The sequence below is a fragment of the Myodes glareolus genome, chromosome 26 (assembly GCF_982192425.1).
Source record: "Myodes glareolus chromosome 26, mMyoGla1.1, whole genome shotgun sequence".
NCBI classification, from domain to species: Eukaryota; Metazoa; Chordata; class Mammalia; order Rodentia; family Cricetidae; genus Myodes; species Myodes glareolus.
In genome coordinates, this window is record NC_142051.1 from 35,843,086 (window position 1) to 35,863,450 (window position 20,365).

Below are 20,365 nucleotides of genomic sequence, written 5' to 3' on the forward strand. Positions count from 1 at the left end.
CGTCCTCTGTGACCCCTCCACTGCCCCACCTCTGCTGCCGCCATAGACTTTCACCCCAGATAGACGTGTCGCTGGGGTGTAGAGGAAGGCTTGAGCCTAAGAGCGGAGCAATGGTGGCCATTCCAGAAGCACAGCAGACTTCTAGAATCAGCTTGCTCATGAATTAGAGATTGATGGCCAGTTTGTGTCCAGGGTTTTTAGTCTCTAAATTTCGGGCCTTTTTTTTTCTAGCTTTTATTCTCCAGCAGTATTCAGTCAGCAAACTTCGATCCAGCAAGTAGTTATAGAGTAGCTGTCAGAAACCCCGACACTACTTACTGCTGTGTGTGGCACATAGATCAGCAGACAAAACGTATCTACTCCCCTAGAGACTTCCATTCGGACACTGTCCTCAGCTGACCCTTCCCTCCACATACTCTGCCTCCCTCATTCAGTTAGCAGCCATCATGGCTTGAAACAAGGTACACTTGTGAAGACCTAGCCGACTGATGAACAAGAGTATGCAGAAATGCTGGGGATAGCATTATCTATACGCTTGTATCTTTTGTGACAGCCAGTGTTTCCTTCATAGTATTTAGCTGTAAAATGACCTATTGATTGACATTGAGGTCAGATGAGAGAAGTGTGTCTCACTTTCAGAAACAAGCTTTTGGATCCATTTGCATTGAAAAGGCAGTAATGCTATATAGTCGGTGAAAATAAGTAAAACTCTACTGATGCCAGAGAATGCCTTCCCATGAAAGTTTCAGTATGTCTTCCAGAGCTGTTTTCATCTCTGCCTACAGGGGTAAAGTCCGAATGGAGTTAGAGAGGGAAAGCCTGCACTGGAACCTGCTGTGGCCATGTGTCTGTTGCTGCTGCCTCCCTAGTGGAGTAACTGCAGCGTAGGGATGTTGCTTGGAAATGGACACGTTTTACACAAGTGCTTTTTAAACATACGCCAGATCTTCAGGATGCACTTTTTTCCTTCCGTCATGCTTCATAATATATTGTATTGTACTAACCCTCGTGCTGGGAGGAGAGACTGCCTAGCAAGCAACCCACTGCCTACTAACACCAAGAGGGGCTAACTAAACCTTCATTTTTCTTGCAAGGACAACGTCTACTGTATGGATCTACATGATACTTATGTATTATACTTTGGTAGTTGATCTTGAATGCAGATTTATTTCATCTGTGTTCTCCGTAGCACAACGAAATGTAGACCACTTCCATTCAGGTTCTGTTAGGTGGTGGACAAGTAAGTTGGATTCTCTGTTACATTTTCCCATGCTGTTTACCTTGTGGACATACGTGTGATGAAGCTGCTGTTGTCTGGGTCACGCTAGGCTTTCTATCTGTGTGGTGAAAACCACACTGTGTACCCCTTTAATGACAGTGTCCCCAAGCTTAGTGTACTTCAGAATCGAGTGGGCGGCTTGTAAACTTGCCTGCCCCAACCCCATTGTCCAGGTCCCTGCCTGTGATCAGACTCTAGGGTCTGTTTCCAGCAACTTCCTCCAGGGCAGACGGGCCTGCTGATCCCAGGGCCATGCTTGGAGGACCACTGCCTTTGTCTCATTTTATGTCATGACATTCCCCATTTTGCAACGTTACATTTATTTTACTAGAAAGTTTTATTGAACGTTTATTTATTTGTTGTTCCTTTTTAAAAAGTTACTGGGAGTTTAAAGTCATTGGGTCCTTAGTTATTTTTGTTGTTTTTTTTCTTTTCTTTTCTTTTCCTCTTTTTGTTCTTTGAAGCTGTGTTGAAATCCTTGTCTCCTGTAGACCCAGTGGAATCTGTAAGTAATTCAGAAACACCCATGCATTCAGAGACAGGAAAAATCAATAGGAATGGTACTGAAGAGGAAGGTAGTGAGCCCTCTCCACGTGACCCTGAAGAAAACAGGACTGAGTTTGTATGTGACAGCCCTCCAGAGGATGAAAACAAAGACACGTGTGGAAATGAAGCCTTCTTCCGAGAAGCTGAAGGAAGAATGTTCTACCAGTGTGTGAGCGAGGCTGAGTCTCCCCAGACTGCTGCTGCTGCTGCTGCTGGGGCCGATGCCCCTCCAACTCCCAGGGACTCACTCCAGCTCTCCATTAAGCAGAGGCTGGCCCGACTACAGTTGTCACCAGAATTCACCTTCACCGCTGGCCTGGCTGCAGAGGTGGCTGCCAGATCTCTGTCATTCACCACCATGCAGGAACAGACTTTCGGTGATGAGGAGGAAGAACCAACAGTTGAAGGAAGTGAAAATGAGGTGGGAGAGAAATAAAGACCGAGATGAAGTGATTTCTGGTCGGCCCTCTTACAAATGTTTTAGCTTCAAGACTGGAAGGGAGTGAGTGTGTGTTTACTCTATATAAAGCTAAGTCGTTGATTTACAGGGTGAGCACTGCTTTGAAACCTGACCTGAAATTAGCAGACATCTGTATAGGCAGGTCTTTTAGGGATAGGAGAGGGAGGTAAGGGCATTTTTGAATAGACTGTTGATTTATTTATGGCACGACTGATAATCTAGGCAAATCTTTAAGTACTTTTAATAAGAAATGAATTTATCATTTTTTTTGCCAAAATTTGCTGCCATAAGATAACTAGGATGATTCTCTTGCAAAGCATTAGAACGAGCTCTTCCTGCTGTGTCCTTGCAGTGTGTAACTGCAGCGATCATGTTAATACGTTGTTCGTATTTTATTTTGTTTATACCACTCCTAAAACAAAGATACAGGTTCTGAATAAAAATATTTAATTCCTACAATTGATGTGTTCTGGGGTTTGGAACTTAAAAGCAGTTTCAAAGGTGTCTGGGCTGTGGCGTATTTCATGTTTCCTTATTTTCATATGTGTGTTCATTTTAAGGTGTCATACACCTTCAAAAGGGAAATACTGTGCCATTTTAAGAAACACCTTGTAGATTTTGTTGTTGTTGGTCCCTGTTGCAGCTCAAAGAAACGATGTCAGAGAGGTGTCCCTACATCAAAGGCCTCCTCTCCAACCCCGCAGAAAGCTCCTTCTGTCATTTACTTGGAGACAACTGTGCCTCTGCTTCCGTAGGTCATGGTGCTGTTTACCAGCCTGGCCTATCTTACTAAGACTCAGGAAACACGTCAGTTTTCTTGGAAAGCGTCCTTGTCCCTTTGTATTTCGCGGTGAATCCATTTTACAGCGATGCTGTCCACATACCAGTCTCGTCTGCTTAGCGCTTTGATTGTGTTCTCGGTGATATTTTGGGGAACATTCTGCCACTGGAACCTGTCGTTGCTGTGTACTTACCGAGCTCGCAGGCATGATTTGGGAGGACTGTAAGACAAACTAAATTTACGCTGCTGTTCTAGGAGGAAAGGGTGTGAATTCCTGTAACTTACTGTCTGCTTTTAGTGAGGAATTTTACTTATGTTTGTCTCACTGTTGTAGCTTTGTAACTGTGTTTTACCCGGAGGAAAATCTTCTACTTTATATGAATAGGTTTTGGACAGCTCGTGATTTTGCATTTTGCTGATAATTAGCACTACTAAGCTGTCAGGAGCAGTACCTTCAGTCGGAAAAGGAAATAGCTAAATCTCAAGAAAAAGGGAACCCCCTATGTTATAACTGACCTCTGTATGCCTAAATAACAGTCTTTCTTACTTAAACTATTGTTTCCAGCTCCATTTTCCCCTAGATAAAGAAGTTATTAGGGAAATTTTGTTAAGAGTTCATTGAAAAATGGAGTTTAATGTTTTAATTCTTTTAGTCTGTTTAGAGTCAGTCACACCAGTTCACAGAAACCTGTTCACACTATTTTATCAGCGTTCTGCTCCTTAGGCTGATGCTTTCAGATTCTGAAATACGAAGTTTAACCAGAATTCCCGGTCTTCCAGGCTCATCTTTTTGTTCACAAACTCTTATTTAGTTTCATATAAACTGCTTTCTGAAGTCATGATGAAGGATATTGTAATGTTAAGTGATGTTCTTTTTAGATAATAGTTTTCATATTTCTTTCATCATTTAAAATATTTCCAACATAAAGCTCTTTTTTCTCTGTGAAACTTCCTTGAGTAATTTTCTCTTATATTCTGAGTTGGTGTTCCTTGGTTGTTTTAGTAGGCACCTGAGTCATAATGAACCAGAAGTACTATTTTTAGTGCAGACTTTAAGCCATGTTCTCTGTGATTCTTGGATGCTTTGATATAAGACCGAGGTACTGTTTATGCCCAATAAAGTCTAAGGTCCTTCTTAGGTACTTCTTGCCATGAGTTCATTTTGTGTGTAGACAGGCTGATGGGGTATCCTTATGTGTGTTTTCCTAATGCTACCTCACTTTTTCTTGACTGGGTTTAATAGCTGTCTTTTGATGAACAGAAAGAAGAACCTTCTGGAAAAAAACATTTTTTTGGAAGATAACTTATAATTATGTTTTCCAAATTTTACAGCATGATTAATCGCGTTGGAAATCGTATTCTGACAGCTTCTAGTACAGAAATTGCCAAGGTTTGTTTTACCAGAACTAACCTAGAACTCAGAGGGAACTGCATGCCATTTAAGTCACTCATGAAAACAGAATGTTTACCCTTTGTGTTTACAGATGGAAAGTCAGGACAGTAAGTGACCCCGGGGTCCGTTGCCGTGCCCCAAAGCCTTTTTCTCTGATGTCTGGCAGATCTGGGGCCAGACTGCTGTTTCATTTGCAATCCTCAGCTTTTTTTCTTTCTCCTTTGCAAGCCTTGTATGTTATCTAAGGTCCTTGTTAAAGCTGATTGTAGTCACAGCGTCCGAATCCATTTCATTAGGACCTGGTGATAAGCAAGTCAGGAAAAAGACACACATGTAAAACAAGTTGATAAGAATGTTTAAGAATCTAGATTTCAGAGCATGGCCTGACTAATGCTTGTAATGGCCAGGCTTTACCGCAGAAAGCAGCTGGAGTCTGAATCCCAGGCCTTTCATTCGTGGGGACGTGAGTACATAGGATCATGTTCGGAAAGTTCTCAAGTTCTCTGAATTGCTAAATGATATTTCTGATTTATTAGAAGTTTAAAAAGAAATAATGCTTTTCAGGCTGCAGAGTAAGATCTGGTTACATATATATATATATATATTATCCTGATTCACATAATAAAAGTCACAGTGCTTGAATATTAAGCATAGGAATGGCTCTCGATCTCATTTTCACTCCACTGTTTTCTTCCCATGTAAAACAGGAATCATGTTTCATGCTGTTAAATGAACAGAGATAATATGGGGAGCCACAGGTTGGTTTATCGTAGTATAGTGTTCTTATGCCCAGCTAGAACAAGGGTATAAGACCCAGATCCTGGGAGCCGAAGTTGAACTAAAGTGAGTAACAATGCTTGAACAACAACCAGACAGAGCTTAAGGATTGATTTTGTTTCTCAGATCTGTTTATGGGGACATATCTGTGCTCTTTATGCTTAGATTAAAAAAGCAAAGGCGCTAAGAGACGGCAGAATGCCTGATCCGGCGACCATTCGGTGTCCTCATCAGCGGGTGACGAACTTGAGTCCCTTCATCTCTCAGGGAATGGAAGCAAATCCATTTAATCCCCGAACATAACAGTCTACTAATGGGACCTACTTTGTACTTCTCCCCCTTAATTCTAGCATGTACAGGAAACAGTTTAACTTTTTCTACTGAGAATACCGGTTCCTCTAGTGGAAAATAAACAAATCCAGCGGAGACATAAAATGTCAGTCACTCTTTTGCTGCCTGATTTCATACTGCTTGCTTTTTGAGTTGTGTCTGTTTTCTCCACAGTTTCTCTCTCTTCCCCTATAATCAACTGTCACTTTTGCTGCTGTGTTGTGTGCCTGCCTTCTGCAGTAGACCCTTAGTTTGCTGCTTATAATCTGCTGCGGACTGAGAAACCAGATTGCCAAGCTTGCTAGAACAGTGTCTAAACTAAGAGTAAGTAGACTGGAAAAGGCTGAGAGCTTTTCTGTCGGTCACGTGCATGGACTGTGTCATGCGTGTTTGGGTGCTTATCATTCCTGTGTGTGCGTTTCGTGTCTTACTAAAAACTTGCTAAAAATACTTGGTTGAAAATACGATTGCCATGTATTTGAAATATTAATTTGGTGTTTATGTGCTGATGTTTCTAGGACCCCTCGCTAATGAATTCAACTGCAAAAGAAAAATTGTCTATCATCTTTGTATATCACTGTCTGTATTTCAGTTAAAATGTTAGTCATTTGTTCTTGTTAATTAGTCTTCATTCAGTCCACAGGTTTAAAGTTCATGTCATCATTGTGAACCTGCTACAGTAGTTCCTGGCTTGAAACTAAACATGACTCCTGTAGTGAGAGTTGGCTAGGGACAGGGGATAAATCATTCAGACAGCCCAGCTCTCTAACAATATATGACATACACCTTAATCTTTCCTATATTAAAAACAACTATTACTGAGCTGGGAAGACGGCTCAGCGGGTAAAGTGCTTGCTGCACAGGCATGACACCGAGAACCTTCATCCAGATTCCCAGGGTGCATCTGTAACCCCAGCCCAGGGGGTTGGAGTCAGTGGTCTAGGGAAACACTGAACATCAACCCCTGGCTTGCTTAACACACACACACACACACACACATACACACAAATATGTGTACACACACCCTCATATATACATGTACACACAGTCATGTATACACACAAATACACAAAATTGTTTTTATTATTATCATTATGATTGGTTCTTGAGACAGAGTCTCTCTATGTAGCCTTGGCTATCCTGGAACTCACTATGTAGACAAGGCTGGCCTTGAGATCTGCCTGTCTCTACCTGCCAAGAGCTAGGATTAAAGACATGCATTACCACACACTGAGAACTTATTAACATTGGCTATTATACTCTGATACTCTAAACACTGAGAACTTATTAATATTGGCTATTATACTCTGATACTCTAAACACTGAGAACTTATTAATATTGGCTATTATACCCCAATACACTAAACACTGAGAACTTATTAACATTGGCTATTATACCCCGATACACTAAACACCGAGAACTTATTAACATTGGCTATTATACCCCGATACACTAAACACTGAGAACTGTCCCTTTTTAAGCTCCATTTGCTGGGCTTTAGTTATCACGGGTTTGGTTTTGATAGTTACTCCCAGTCCTGCATTTATGTTTCCGTTTACTTAAGTGTGCTGGAATTAGCAGATCTTCTCCACAGTCACGTTTCTTCCGACCTGCTCTGAAGACTAGGTAACTCTGCTAGTTAGACTGTGTAAGAGCAAATAGAGGCAGGCCAAAAAGACCTACTACTTAAGTTCATCGCCTCCTCTGAAGCATATTTTATGACCGACTAGATTGCCGTCTTTGATCTAGTTAAATTACTCAGTTAAATATCTGCTCTCAAAATAGACTTGCTATGACACAGAAATATCCGGTTTTTTCAACATTTTGCCTTCTCTACAGTTGGTTGTATGTTGTAATTCTTTTGCAGCAATTAAAACCAATCCATTGGAGTTAGCATTGTTGTTTATATTTTCTACTTGAATTGGATACCACATGCTGTTACGAATTTCTTTGACTGTTTTTTAAAGAGAAATGCATCTTCACTTCCAAAATGAAGTACAGTAAGCCTGGAAAACAAGGAAACATTAATTATTGGTGCTATCTGAGAAGTAATGGGCTCGTAGACTCCAGGCCACAAAGACTTTATTCTTTAAGATGTAGGTTTTAAGCAGCACCTTTGCTCTCTCTGAAGTGCACATTGACAGCTTTCCAGGACTTATCAGCGTTGGAGCTAAGGCCAATAATAAGTGACAGAATTTCCACTGTCTTTCAGTAGCTAACATGCCTAAATTAGCCTGCAATGTATAAAATAAGCAAGATGACTCTCCTCTCTGAAATGAAAAGAGAATGTAACATTTTCGAGTAGAATTAGAGTCTGCAGAGAAGCAGCTCTCCTCGTCTCCATTTCCTTGTGCCGCTGATGGATTGTGCTTCGGTCGCCATGGGACTCACGTCTTCATTGTGCACAGGCCTTCTAGTACCCATCTTAAGGAAGGGAATTAGGATATAGTAGTTGTAAAAAGAATGCTCCATACCAGTTTCTTGTGTTGACACCACTGTAGAAGAGAGAGTGATGCTAGGCATGGTTGGCGCTTCTCTTCCAGTGAGCTGTTAGAGGAGCACACTTCTACTCAGTCCAGTTGCTGTAGACCAGAGAGAAGGAGTTCATGTCAGGGCTCACTTATTCAAAATTTAGCAAAATCAGGAAAAACTGACATCTCTAAATGTTTGATAAATGCAGGTGTAGTGGCGCACATCTTTAACCCCAGCACTCCGGAGACAGAGGCAGGTGTATCTCTGAGTTCGAGGTCAGCCTGGTCTACATAGTGAGTTCCATGCCAGCCAAGGTTATAGAGCAATGATTCATTGTGTCTTTAAAATGCAGTACATTAGTATCCACGTCAGTCTGTCAGCAGTGACATTAGTTTTGCCCCTGTGTACTGAAAGTCAATCCGCATGAGTGTTGCAGAAGTAGAAATGGTGTTTAGGATGTGTATACTTCTGGAGTATGCAAGCTTAAAAATGAGACTCTGTAGATGTGGTTCTAGATAGATGTATTTGTCCTTATTTCTTAAGAGTTTCTTAAAATAGGTAATGGTATTGTTTTAGGCTTTAGACTTTTCAGTTTTATAACATTCCCTAAAGATTGACTACATACGAATAAGCTTATTGTTGAATATTTCTTCTGAAACTAGAGTGGCATGTGTGTAAGTTCACTCCTTTATAATGGCCTCAACAACAGCATAGCCCTCTTTTCCTTCCCAGTTAAATGGCTAAATGGACTCCATCTCTAGTCTATGTTCTGCCCGTTTCACTACTAGTCTGTACCTTCTGTTCAATACTGTGACTTAACCCGTGCTTACTTAGGCGCAGTACTAGCATGTGACAATGTATGGAAGGCTCCAAGAATGTCACTCCTGTCCCTTAAAGGTTGCTGTGTAGCCCTGATACAGCCCTGAAGGCCCACATGGGTGAGAAGCCCAGAAGCCCATTCAAGCTGAAAGCACTCCCAAGGAGTTTGGTTTTGTTTGGGTTTGTTCTAGGTATGGTCCCAGGGATCCCAGATCAAACCAGGCCCCTGGGCCTATCCTAGAACCAACCTAAACCCGCGCATCATTCCTGGACCATCCAGAGTGTGAAGACGGAAGAGAACTGAGGCTGACCACACGTCCTGTACGCACCAAGATGCACTTTTATCTATGTTCCTATTGTTTAGCGAGCATTGGCTGGTTAATCTATCTGAAATCAAGGTGACAACATCCGGTGACAACATAAAGTCTCCCCAGACTAATGAATACTACAGTGCTTCCCATAATAGAAATTCTGTGTGGTTGTTATTGCCGGTGAGGAGAATTGTCCTTGTGCTTTCTGTCATCAGGTAAAATAGGTTAAAATGTCTATTTTAAGAAGTAGCAACTGAGCCACAAAGTAGCCTTTTCCCAAAAGGAATGAAATTTGTTTCCTCTGCTGCTTTCAGTAATGTTGTATCAGTCTCCTTCAACCGTGTGGTTAGTCACACTTTCTGAAGGGCGTCAGCCTCCATCTTTTGGTCCTAATGTAAGTGATTTTACATTACTCGGAAGCTCGCATCTTCTCCCAATCACTGACTGCTGCACACCAGAGCCCACTTTAGAAGTTGTCTGTGGTTCATGATAGCAAGGTAAAGTGAGACATTAGAAGTGGGGTAAGCCCTCCGTTTTTACATCAGGATTTTACAGAAGAATATTTTAGGAACGTGGTTTTTCTTCCTTGCTGCTCCAGATTTTTAAACCATTCTGATCTAGTCAATGTATTATATGGTCCCATAGCATAGCTGGCACTGCTGTAGTCAGCTGCATGTGTGTGTGGGTTTTTTTGTTTTGTTTTGTTTTGTTTTTTGATTTGGAAGACAAGAATTCTGAAAAGGCATGAAGAAACGCCCGCCCAAACTCATAAATTATGGTAGGCATTAAGAATATATGCTTTTGATATTTAGTATAGACAGTAAGCCCTCCATATGTAAGGAACTTGAAACTGGGCTGTCCCACTAATCTTTATCACACCAGCAAATGTCGGTCACTAGGTCACAGTTTAAAATGTGCCTGGTGCCTGTTGAGGCTCACGTGAATAACTCAGGTGTGGCATTGGTTCTATAGCATATTCATACCATGGACTTTTTTTATTCCAAAGATTCAACTCTGTGCCTCTCTCGGTGTTTTCCTTGTAGGTGATTTGCTTATCTGAGAGCACAACCAACTGTATGCTTGGCATTGCCTAAAATGTGTGTGCATGTACTCGATTGCTGTGCAGTGTGTTCTGTCAGTATCTGGGGGACACTTCACTAGTTTACATCACTAATTATGGGCCCTGGAAATAGAAAAGTGTGGACTGTTTATAATGAGTTTGGTGGGGGAGGTATTGTTTTGTTTTTAAACCGGGCCTCATATCCTAGACTAGGTTCGAACTTTCTATACAGCTAAGACTAGCCTTGAACTCCTGACTGACCTGCTTTCACCTCCCAGGCTCTGGTACTGTAAGTATGTACCACCAAACCTGACTCTGTTCTGTTGTTTTTGTTGGATAATTTTTTTTTTGTTTTGTTTTATATTGTTTTTCAAGACATTTTGTAACACAGGCTGGCCTAGAACTTGTATAGACCAAGCTGATCTTGAACTTCTGGCAATCCTCCTGCCTCACCTCTAGAGTGTTGAGATTACAGATGTGTGCCACCATTCTTGGCAAGGTTTGGCTGTTTAGAAAGTTTTTCAAGTCTGCTCAGTGGTAGAGTGCTGGCCTATCTACCATCTACAGGGCTCTGAGACCTATCTCAGACACCCTCCAACCCGCCAAAAATAGCCTTTGGAAATATTCTTTCAGATATTTTTTAATTTTGTTTTACGGTTATTTATGCTTTATACATTAGCACTTAGAACTCTATATTCCCTACCCTAACTGAAGACTTGAGGTTATAAAGTCTGGAGGGGGTGGCCCTTTTTAATTAGGATAAAACCAAAAATTTTACCATTGCCATTTTTATGTTCAATTCAGGAAATGTCTGTGCCTTCAATGAAGCATTTCCAGAAGTTTTCCTTGCACAAATCTTAAACTCTTCTATCAATTAGATAAGAGTTCCCCTTCCTCCTGCTCCTTCCCACAGCCCTTGGCAGGCACCGTTGTGTTTCCTGTTGTGACCTCAGTTCATGTCATTTAGCATGGGACAGAATTTCCTTTTTTTGGGCTGAATAATCTATACATTGGCTGCATGTCATTGGGCATCCATCTGCTGGTGGACATTGCTTGCCTTTGGGTACCGTAAGTGATGCTGCTGTGGCTATGTGCAGGTGTCTCCTTTCAGACACGGTACCTTATCAGTCACTGTCTGTGTTCTAGCGCACTGATTTGTTGTCAACTGTTTTTAAAGTGTTTAGAATTGTAGGCTTGCAAATGCTGTATAACTGTTCCAAGCCTAAAACCCCTCTAATAAAATCTGAAATGCCTTGCATATTGTTGTGTGTCTCTTTTTTCCCCTGCTGTTTGCAACATGAACCAGTGGCTGGAAGAAAGAAGTCCTTGCTCTCCCCTCCTGCCATTGCTTCTCTTCCTCTGCAGGATTCCCCAGTGCCTGGCACGGTATTGTCTCTGCAATCCTTAGAGTCATTAGCCTAACTTTCGCTTGTGAAATGCCTGGTGATAATTTATCAGAGTGAAAACAGCTGCTTAATTTTAGATTATCCAGGTTTTTGTTATTGTTGCAGTGTTTTGTTTGCTCAGGGTGTTTTTCTTTGTGTGGGTGGTTGGTTGCTCTGTTTGTTTGTTGTTGAGACATTGTTTGTTCTGGCATCAAAGTCCTAACCACCCTCACTCCTACCTTAGCCTTCTTCTGGCTGCTAGGGTTACAGGCGTACACCACCACTGCTCCTGGCTGAGTTTAAAATTTCCATTTTCACCATTCCCTCTGGATACAGCAGATTGTATCTGCTACCCTCCTGACTGAAAAGGCCGCTAGCATCAAGGAGGGCGTTAGTATCCAACGGTTCAGACCTTGCCTTGGAATATTCCTGGGAGCCTCCAAGTGGCTCTGTAAATAAAATGCTGGATAATGAGAAAGTAGTCTTTCTTGGAACTTTTAAAAATATCAACTATCTTTCTCCAGAAAATGTTTGATCAAGGAGAAAAAGTGCTCAAAAAAAGCAAGGTTTGAAACATGGTCTTGTCTGAGATTTGCTGGCTAAAAGTGTGAAATGAAAGTGGGAGGTGACGGCGCTCACCTTTAATCCCAGCACTCAGGAGGCAGAGGCAGGCTGATCTTTGTGAGTTCAAGGCCAGCCTGGTCTACAGAGCAAGTTCCAGGCCAGCACTGCACAGAAAAACCCTGTCTTGGAAAACAAAAAGACAAATAAACAAACTAGATCTCACTGGGCCCGGAGACGCGGCTCAGTGGTTAAGGCACTAACTGAGCATGGCAGCTCACAGGCTTCTAGAACTTCAGTTCCAGGAGCATCTGATGTTCTCTTCCAGCTTCAGGAATGCACATGGTACACAGACAGAGATGCAGGCGAAACGTCCATAACATTAAATAATAACAGATTCGTTTTTAAAAAGTGTGAGATGACTTAAGATAATGTGTAGTTACTCTACCGTATCCTGAAGTCACTGGGTAGAAAATAGCCCATGTGATAATCCTTTCTAGTCTTCACAATTTGCTTTCGAAGGTCATTAGCAGATGTGCTGTAACCATTGAAAATAAAGTTGGCAAAGAGTAATTTTCCTCGAATGTACATCTGGAAAAAGTTAATAAAACATTTTCAGAATTTAATCCCAGGAGTGGTCCTATTAATTTGAAAGAAAAACTTCAACCTAAAAGTATTCATGTTTATACACAGAAAACAGCATCCATATTCCTAGAGTCTGAATTTGAGGTTTAAAGCTAGGAACACAGGCCCCATAGTTGTGTCAATCAGACATTCAAAATGGTCAACCAGTATGCTAAGTTCAAAGACACGAATATGTGTCCTTAAGCATTATAATGTGTTTGCTTTATTTTACAGTTAACCACTAAGACAATACAGAGCCCTGGCGTTTGGAAGTCAGGAGATTCAAATGACCAACAAAAGAACAAGAACTCTGCAAATTGTGTAACCATATTCAGCCACTCGTCTTTAAGAAAAAGGCACATTAATGATTTGGAAATTAAACTAGACCTCTAAAAACATCTTCTGTTCCAAACATTGCTTACCTGGTTTTTATGGAGATGTGCCTGAGTGTATTTATGTGCACCAGATATGTGCAAGAGGCTACAGAGGTCGAAGAGGGTGGTTAGATACTCTGGGACTGGTGTTACAAGCGATTTTGAACCTTCCATGTAGGTGCTCGGAACTGAATCTGAGTCCTCTTCAAGAGCCTAAAGTGCTCTTAACCCCTGAGCCATCTCTCCAGCCACTTCTCAACTATTAATGAAGAGTTATGGCTTTTCAGTGTCAAGCCAAACTTGTCATTGCACACTAAGGTGTAAGAGAATCTTAAAACTTGAGACACAAAAAATAACTTTTAGAGACTGGGAGGATATGATTCCTCTTAAGGGTGGCAAGAGAAGAAAGTAATTAAAACTTTTAAAGCTTGTTATATATAGCACAGAATTTATGGTGTTGAAAACAAAGGATGCCTCATGTCTCCAAGCACTAAGCGCCTGAAAGAAAGCCTTAGAAGTTGTAAATTCTATGGCTCCACGTTATTCCTTTCCCTTTAGATTACATGATCTTTTCATCATAAAGGGGCGTTTTAACACGAGGTTTCCTCTATGGAAACAGAATTTTCTGATTTATCATTTCTGCAACAAAAGAATCTATTTCCTAGGTTCATCTACATGACCAAGACAGGATGAAATGGGGTGCTGTGTGGTTCCTGGACCTGAAATACTTTGTCTTTAGTCTTATTCTTTAACACTCATACCTGCCTATTAACCACAAAGCATGTATATTACTTGAACTTAGAAGGAGAAACTATACAGGTGACTAATAATAGGTTATTATTATTATTATTATTATTATAACCAATAGCAAAGTTATAATGGAGAACATGTATATGAATATTTTATAAGATCTGAAACACCAAACATTGCTTCTCAGTGGTGACAAGGATGATGTTTAGCCAGCACTTCTCCCCTTGAATCTAAAATGCTTTATAAAGAGAAAGTGTATCTCTGTGTGTTCGAGGCCAACCTGGTCTGCAGAGAGAGTTCCAGGACAGCTATACACAGTAAGACCCTGTCTTAAAGAAGAAGAAAAAAAAAAGGATGTTGATTTCTAAAAAGTGAGGAATTGGCAACACTTCCTTCTTATTTGGTTTGGGTCTTAGTCTTCCATTCTATTTTGAAGAATGCTTTCTATCCAATGTGTGTTAAGCTACTGCCTAGAGCCTGGTAATAACGGGGCAACAATGCTGTCGTGCCTGATTCCTGCCAAAATATCTTGATAATCATGCAGAGAAATGTTAGACCGGGGAAGTAATAAAATCCTTCAGATCATGTGATTCAGGGTCTGACCAGAGTTTCACATCTCTTGCATGCGCTGTCACTCCTCCTCTTCCCACCATTTTCTAATTGTTCCTAATAAAAGCTTAGAGTCAGATATTAGGGAGTGAAAGCTGAGGAATCAGAGAAGCAGAGCAGCCAACCACTAGAGAGGCCTTTTACCTCTACCAAATCCCCAGACCAGAAGGACAACCCTGTCCTCAGACGGCCTCCTCAGACTGTGCCCTGACTGACTGCTTCAGACTGCACCTCAGTCTGCTTCTGTCTCCACCAAACCTCTCTCTGCCCAGCCATATCCCTTCCTGTCTCCACCTCCCTAGTGCTGGGATTAAAGGCGTGGGATTTCCAAGTACAGAGATTAAAGGTGTGTGCCGCCACCACCTGGCCTCTAGTGGCTTAGCTCTGCACCCTGATCTTTAGGCAAGCTTCATTTGTGAAAACACAACAAAATATCACTCTACAGCCAACTTCATGAATACAGGTGAGAAAGAAGTCTAGTCGACCCTAAGGGTTTGGTCCTGTGCGTCCAGTCGTCATTTATTGAGGTAGGGTAGCAAGATGAGTTGGAGTAGATACCAGGCACCGGCTTGGGATTGGTTAGGTGGCAAATATTTCTCAACCCGCAGTTGGGAATGTTGAATAGGGCAGACTGATACATGCATGAGCGTAAGTTCAGAAGAAAGACCTAAATTGGGCAATGTATACGTTCTGGACAGTGTTTAAAGCCGTGAACAGAGGACTAAGGCAGAGCCTTGAGGCTCCACAATTTAAAGGGAATGAGTCCGGGCATCTGCAGCAGGACAGGAGACAGTATCCAGCAAGACCAGTGAATGTGGTGTTTCACATAAGTGAACGCATCTAATTATCCTGAAAAGAACAATGAAGCCATGGGTTTCTCTTCTTTGGGCAAATGTCTGTCAAGGCCTTTGGGTATTTTGAACTGGGCTGTTTAGCTTTTCCTGTCAGTTTGTACTAGTCCCTTACCAGATGGATGCGTGCAGATATCCTCTTCCTTCTGGGTTTTGTCTCCACGCTCTTGACGCTGTCCTTTGATGCACAGGTTTTAAATCTTGATACAGAGCAATTTATGTACTTTTTATTCTATTTGATTTCCTTTTTCCAAAGGGGAGATTAACTACCTGAATCACAGGATGATTATGGGATTAAATAAATTAACATGAAAAGGGATTAAGACAGGGTCTGCCTGCCAGTTAAAATACCCTCAATAAAGTAAATTGGGAACATGGGGACCATGGGAGAGAGTAGAAGGGGAGGGGAGAGGAAGGGAGGGAAGCAGAGAAAAATGTATAGCTCAATAAAAACAATTTTAAAAAAACAGATGCCCTGTCCTGTTGCTCTATTGCTGGCTGCTGGCTCTAGACTCCACCATGGAGAATACAATAGATGAACTCCTAGATTGGCTGCTAGGTCACTGTCATTTCTCTAAGGTCATTTTTAACAGTGTGGAGAGCGTTTGTGCCCCTGGAGAGAATATCACATGCTACCTCGCCTTCACCGGACAGTTTATCCTCTTTCACAAGGATTGGATCGGCATCTTTTGTTTTGGTTTTTTTTTTTTCAGACAGGGTTTCTCTATCCTGAAACTCGCTCTGAAGACCATGCTGGCCTCGAATTTATGGAGATCCACCTGCCTCTGCCTCCCGAGCTGGAATTAATGGTGTGCGCCACCACTGCCTGGCTAGGACTGGCATCTTTAGAGTGGGATGGAAGATGAGCCGGTATTATACCTTCACGTGGGTTTTTTTTGTCCAATGTCCTGGAATCAGTCAAGCAGCAGAAAGTTCAATTTAAAACGTATCCGCCCAAGGATGATGGGTCTGACCGGTTCTGCTATGTGGACCAGGAGGGTGTGGTCCAGGGAGCAAGTATCCCTTTTCAGTTCTGTCCAGAACGTAAGAGGGACTTCATGGTTCTTACTACTAAGGGAAAAATGGAAGGGATCCAGCAGTACGAGGAGTTTTGCTGAGGAAACCAGGAACTGACAGATGTGCCAGCCTCCAGGAGCAGAGCTGAGCTGTAAACAAGCAGGAGGTGTTAGAAATGGAAGCATCCGCAAGAAGTCAGAGCAGAAGACAGCTGCTTCAGCTGACGGAACAGAGCCAAAGATACCCTCAGAACACAAGAAGATGGGGGTCAGAGTGGATCAGCTTCAGACCCAACCATTGCCTCAAGAGAAAGAAGTAGAGATGCGGGTTCTGGGAACTCAAGATAAGACCAGGCAGCTGGAACTGCTGAAAAATGAAGCTAGCCAGCTCATTCTTGGTTTAGCTGACCAGAAGATGCTTGAGTGGATGGGGATGGGGGGAGCAGAAACCGAAGGAAGCTGCTGAAGGAAGAAATCACAGACAGTAATGGACTAGCGCTCTGACCAGTCAAGAAGACTAATTGACAACAAAATCATAATCAACGTTCTGAAAAGAGATAGACTAGAAAGAACATGGTCTAAAGAAGGAGAATGACAGATTACTGAGCTACCTGGGGCTCAGTGTTGACCCTTTGCTGCATCAAGTGTGACCTTCAGATCGAGGAGCTGCGGGGCCAAAACCCCGGTCTTGCCTGTGGAAACCCATATTCGGACATCCAAGAAACTCCACTCCCGGTCCACTTCGGGGAAGGAACACATCAGACTTGGGTGATGGGATCTGTGATCGCACGGTGGCGTGGCAGCAAACGCAGTTCTGGCTTCTGAATTGTCCGACTGTGCCAAGGCCTTCCCAGCAAGAGGGAAGCACATCTTTGAAGACCTTGGGTTCTGCTGTTGTAAGTCTTCCAGTCTGGTAGATCTATGCTGTGTGCAGACCTGATCATGTAGAGTAGGTTGTTTCTACTGGAAGTTATCCAAGCAGAAAAGCCTGCCTAACCAGAAATCATTAGTGACTCACGTAGCACCCTGGCCTTCAGGGGCAGAGTGTGTCCATTATCTGTGGATGGCTTCTGCTTGCACCCCGAGTCAGGTAACCCCAATTTATCAGCTTCTCATCACAGTACCCATCCTTCCTCAGATCCGGTACGAGGTCCAGGATGGAGCTACCTGCTGCTTCACAGCCACATGGCTGACACCAAGTGATTGTCTTCCAAGTACTCCACTGCATCTGCAGTCCTCACTGTGAGGGTAGGAGCAGGACCAGAACTGGAGTGTTTCCTCATCGGCCTCAGTGCTTTCTTCAACCAATTGCATTAAATTAGCACAAAAATGATACAGCAAAGAACCAAGACTCTAAATACGAAGAATTTATCATCTTCACTTGTCAGAAGGTCTCAAAAGACGCATCTTTGTGGGTGTGGTAGTTTGAATGTAATTGCCCCCCACCACTAAGGCTATAAGTGGCACTATTAGGAGGTGTGGCCTTGTTGGAGGAAGTGTGTCACTGTAGGGGTGGCTCTGGGGTCTCCTTTGCTCAAGCTTCACTCAGTGTGACACTCAGACCACTTCCTGTTGCCTGTGGGTCAGGATGTAGAACTCTCAGCTCCTTCTCCAACACCATCATGCTCCACCATGCTGATAATGGACTGAACCTTTGACAATTTGTGGCTTGATCTGTTTGTGGGGCTCTGGCAGTGGAACCCTCAAGTTGATAGGCCAAGCTTTGTTGATTCCCCATGGGAGGCCTTACCCGTTCTGAGGAGTGGATGGGGGAAGGAGCAAGAGGAGGGCAGGGAGGGAAGGAGAATCATGGTTGGGATGTAAAATGAATAAAAAATTAAAAAGGAAAAGAAAATGTAAACCACTCCAATTAAATGTTCTCTTTTATAAGAGTTGCTGTAGTAATGATGTCTCTTCACAGCAATAGAAACCCTAAGACAATGAGTTTTGATTGTTGTTGTTTTCCTTTGTAAGACGTGGGTCTCACTATGTAGCACTGGCTAGCCTGGAATTTTCATGTAGACCAGGCTGGCCTCAAACTCACAAAGATCTGCCTGCCTATATCACAGGAGTACTGGGATCAAAGGTGTGTTCCCCATGCTCGGCAATAAGTGTCTTATTCCTTATTCACAGCTAAGAAACGCCTCAGTCACAAAAAGTCTTCCTTCTAGCAAGATGTAATGCAGCATCTGTTTCCAGCACTTGGGCAACTGAGGCAGAAGGATCATGAGTCCAGAGGCACTTAGGATGCAGAGTGAGGGTTTGTCAGGAAAAACCGGGTGGCGGGGACAGCGACAGGGGCAAAAGGGGAAATTTCTTTTATATCAATACTTCCGGCATTTTTTTTTGTTCTTTCCTATGCACATCTATTATTATGTCACAAAAATATACATACATACACACCCTCTCTGACTGGTCTGGAAGTCACTCTGTAGCCCAGGATGGCATGGAACTTAGCAGTCCTGTTGAATCAGCTTTGCAAATGCTTAGACTCTGGGCCTGAGCCACTGCTCAGGTCTGTAAGTCTCTTAATGGCTCCTTAGTTGTTAGAAACAACATGGCCTTGCAGCTTCCTGACAGTTGAGTTTGCATGAATGTCAGACTAATGAGACGACTATTGTTAATCTCTTTAACACCCAAAATTCCTGCTCCCCTTTTTGTCAATCCGGTCAGAGGAATTTCTGGGTACAGCTTTGCTGGACAGTCCTCTTCATCAAGCAGGACCCACATCTTTAATCCTGGGGGGTCAAACCAGATTGGCCCAATGCAGCTGTTTCTAGGGGTTTTGCGCTTGCTATGAAGTCAGAGCCCAAAAAACCAGGCATGGTGGTGTGTGCTTATAATTCCAGAGCTGAGGAGGTGGAGGCAGGAAGCTATTCTAGGCTACTTAGTGTGTTCCTGGCCAATAGAAGCCTTCGAGGGGGAGGCGTGGACAGTGCCTAAGGAATCACACCCGAGGCTGTCCTGTCCTCTGGCTTCCACTTCAGACGTATACACATACATGCAGCTGCACAAACATGCCCAACACATATGCACAATCAGTAAGACAGCTTTAAGCATCTGTGCCTGTGTCCTGCTCTGGTGGACTCAGGGAATGCTGACGACTTCAGCCAGCATCTTAGGCTGGCTAAACACGCGCCCCACGTTTATGCTGCTGAGCTGCACCCCAGGGCTAGAACTCGTCTTTCATGGCTCTTACTGAGTAAGCTGTTGAGAGTGGGTTACTGCTTAGCTTTTAAGCCTATTACATTTGCAAGGTTTCTTTCCACCCTTTGTCTCGTTTCCTCGAGTTCCGAGACACTCCCTAATTCTAGCAGTTCTACTGTTTCCAAGCAAGAAACAGTAGAAAAAAAATATTTACGCAAAAGAATGAAACATGATTCCCGTTCCGTAGCTTTTCCGGTAAGTATCACCCAGACTTCTATATTATTGTATAGCAGTAGAATCAAGCTTCCACAACCATTCGGAGCTATGCCTTTCCTTCCACGTCCTACTATGGAATGTAGATGTGCACACATGGCTACATGTGGCTTTTTATAGCATTTTGCACACTGGTCTGTACTTAGGCCAATCAAATCTTATCTCTTTATAGGCTCACAAAGAGCACAGACTTACTGAGATGGCTGACCACAGCAAGATCTGTACTATAAGCACACCCTGCACCCTGCTTATTATATGTAAATTCTGGGGACAGAACTGGGGTTCTCAGGCTTGCAGAGCAAGCACTTTGCTGCCTGGGCCATCTTCCCGGTCCAGGAAACTCATTGCAAAAGGAAACAAAATGCAAAACCTTGGAAGCAGCATCCTGGGTCATCTTCAGCTGCCTCTATCACCGCCTTTTGTCCTCCCTCAGTTTCGTTTTTAATGAAGGGATTGCTCACTCCCTGATCTGTTTTTTCACATGCTGTTTTCTGTGCTTTGGGTATCTTCTCCAGGAGTCTAGGAGATTTTTGTCTCTTGTTACTG

The 20,365-nt window shown here is 42.8% G+C and overlaps 2 protein-coding genes and 1 pseudogene across 9 annotated transcripts in view; 2 read left to right on the forward strand and 1 right to left on the reverse strand.

The window, feature by feature from the left end:
• Vezt (vezatin, adherens junctions transmembrane protein) overlaps positions 1-2,744 on the forward strand; it is a 53,509-nt gene extending 50,765 nt beyond the window's left edge. For 4 of the 5 annotated variants that reach the window (XM_085683391.2, XM_085683392.2, XM_087902037.1 and 1 more), the window contains exon 12: positions 1,744-2,744. In XM_085683391.2, coding sequence (XP_085539517.2) covers positions 1,744-2,261 — 518 coding nt within the window. In that variant the 3' untranslated portion in view covers positions 2,262-2,744. Of the gene's footprint in view, positions 1-785; positions 1,719-1,743 lie in introns of those variants that run through there. The other variant, XM_085683394.2, reaches the window with a different exon arrangement.
• A 1,681-nt stretch (positions 2,745-4,425) lies between these two features.
• Positions 4,426-20,365, reverse strand: part of LOC125389680 (uncharacterized protein C3orf20-like) — a 71,577-nt gene continuing 55,637 nt past the window's right edge. For 2 of the 4 annotated variants that reach the window (XR_015736757.1, XR_014999799.2), the window contains 3 exons: positions 12,624-12,766; positions 8,042-8,149; positions 7,452-7,573 (listed from right to left, as the gene is read on the reverse strand). Coding sequence is in view for 1 of the 4 variants with exons in the window: in XM_087902036.1 (XP_087758162.1) it covers positions 8,134-8,149; positions 12,624-12,766 (159 nt within the window). In the remaining 3 variants the exon portion in view is untranslated. Of the gene's footprint in view, positions 4,759-7,451; positions 8,150-12,623; positions 12,767-20,365 lie in introns of those variants that run through there. The other 2 variants (XR_015736756.1, XM_087902036.1) reach the window with 2 other exon arrangements.
• Positions 14,200-18,248, forward strand: LOC148117784 (calcium-binding and coiled-coil domain-containing protein 2-like; annotated as a pseudogene).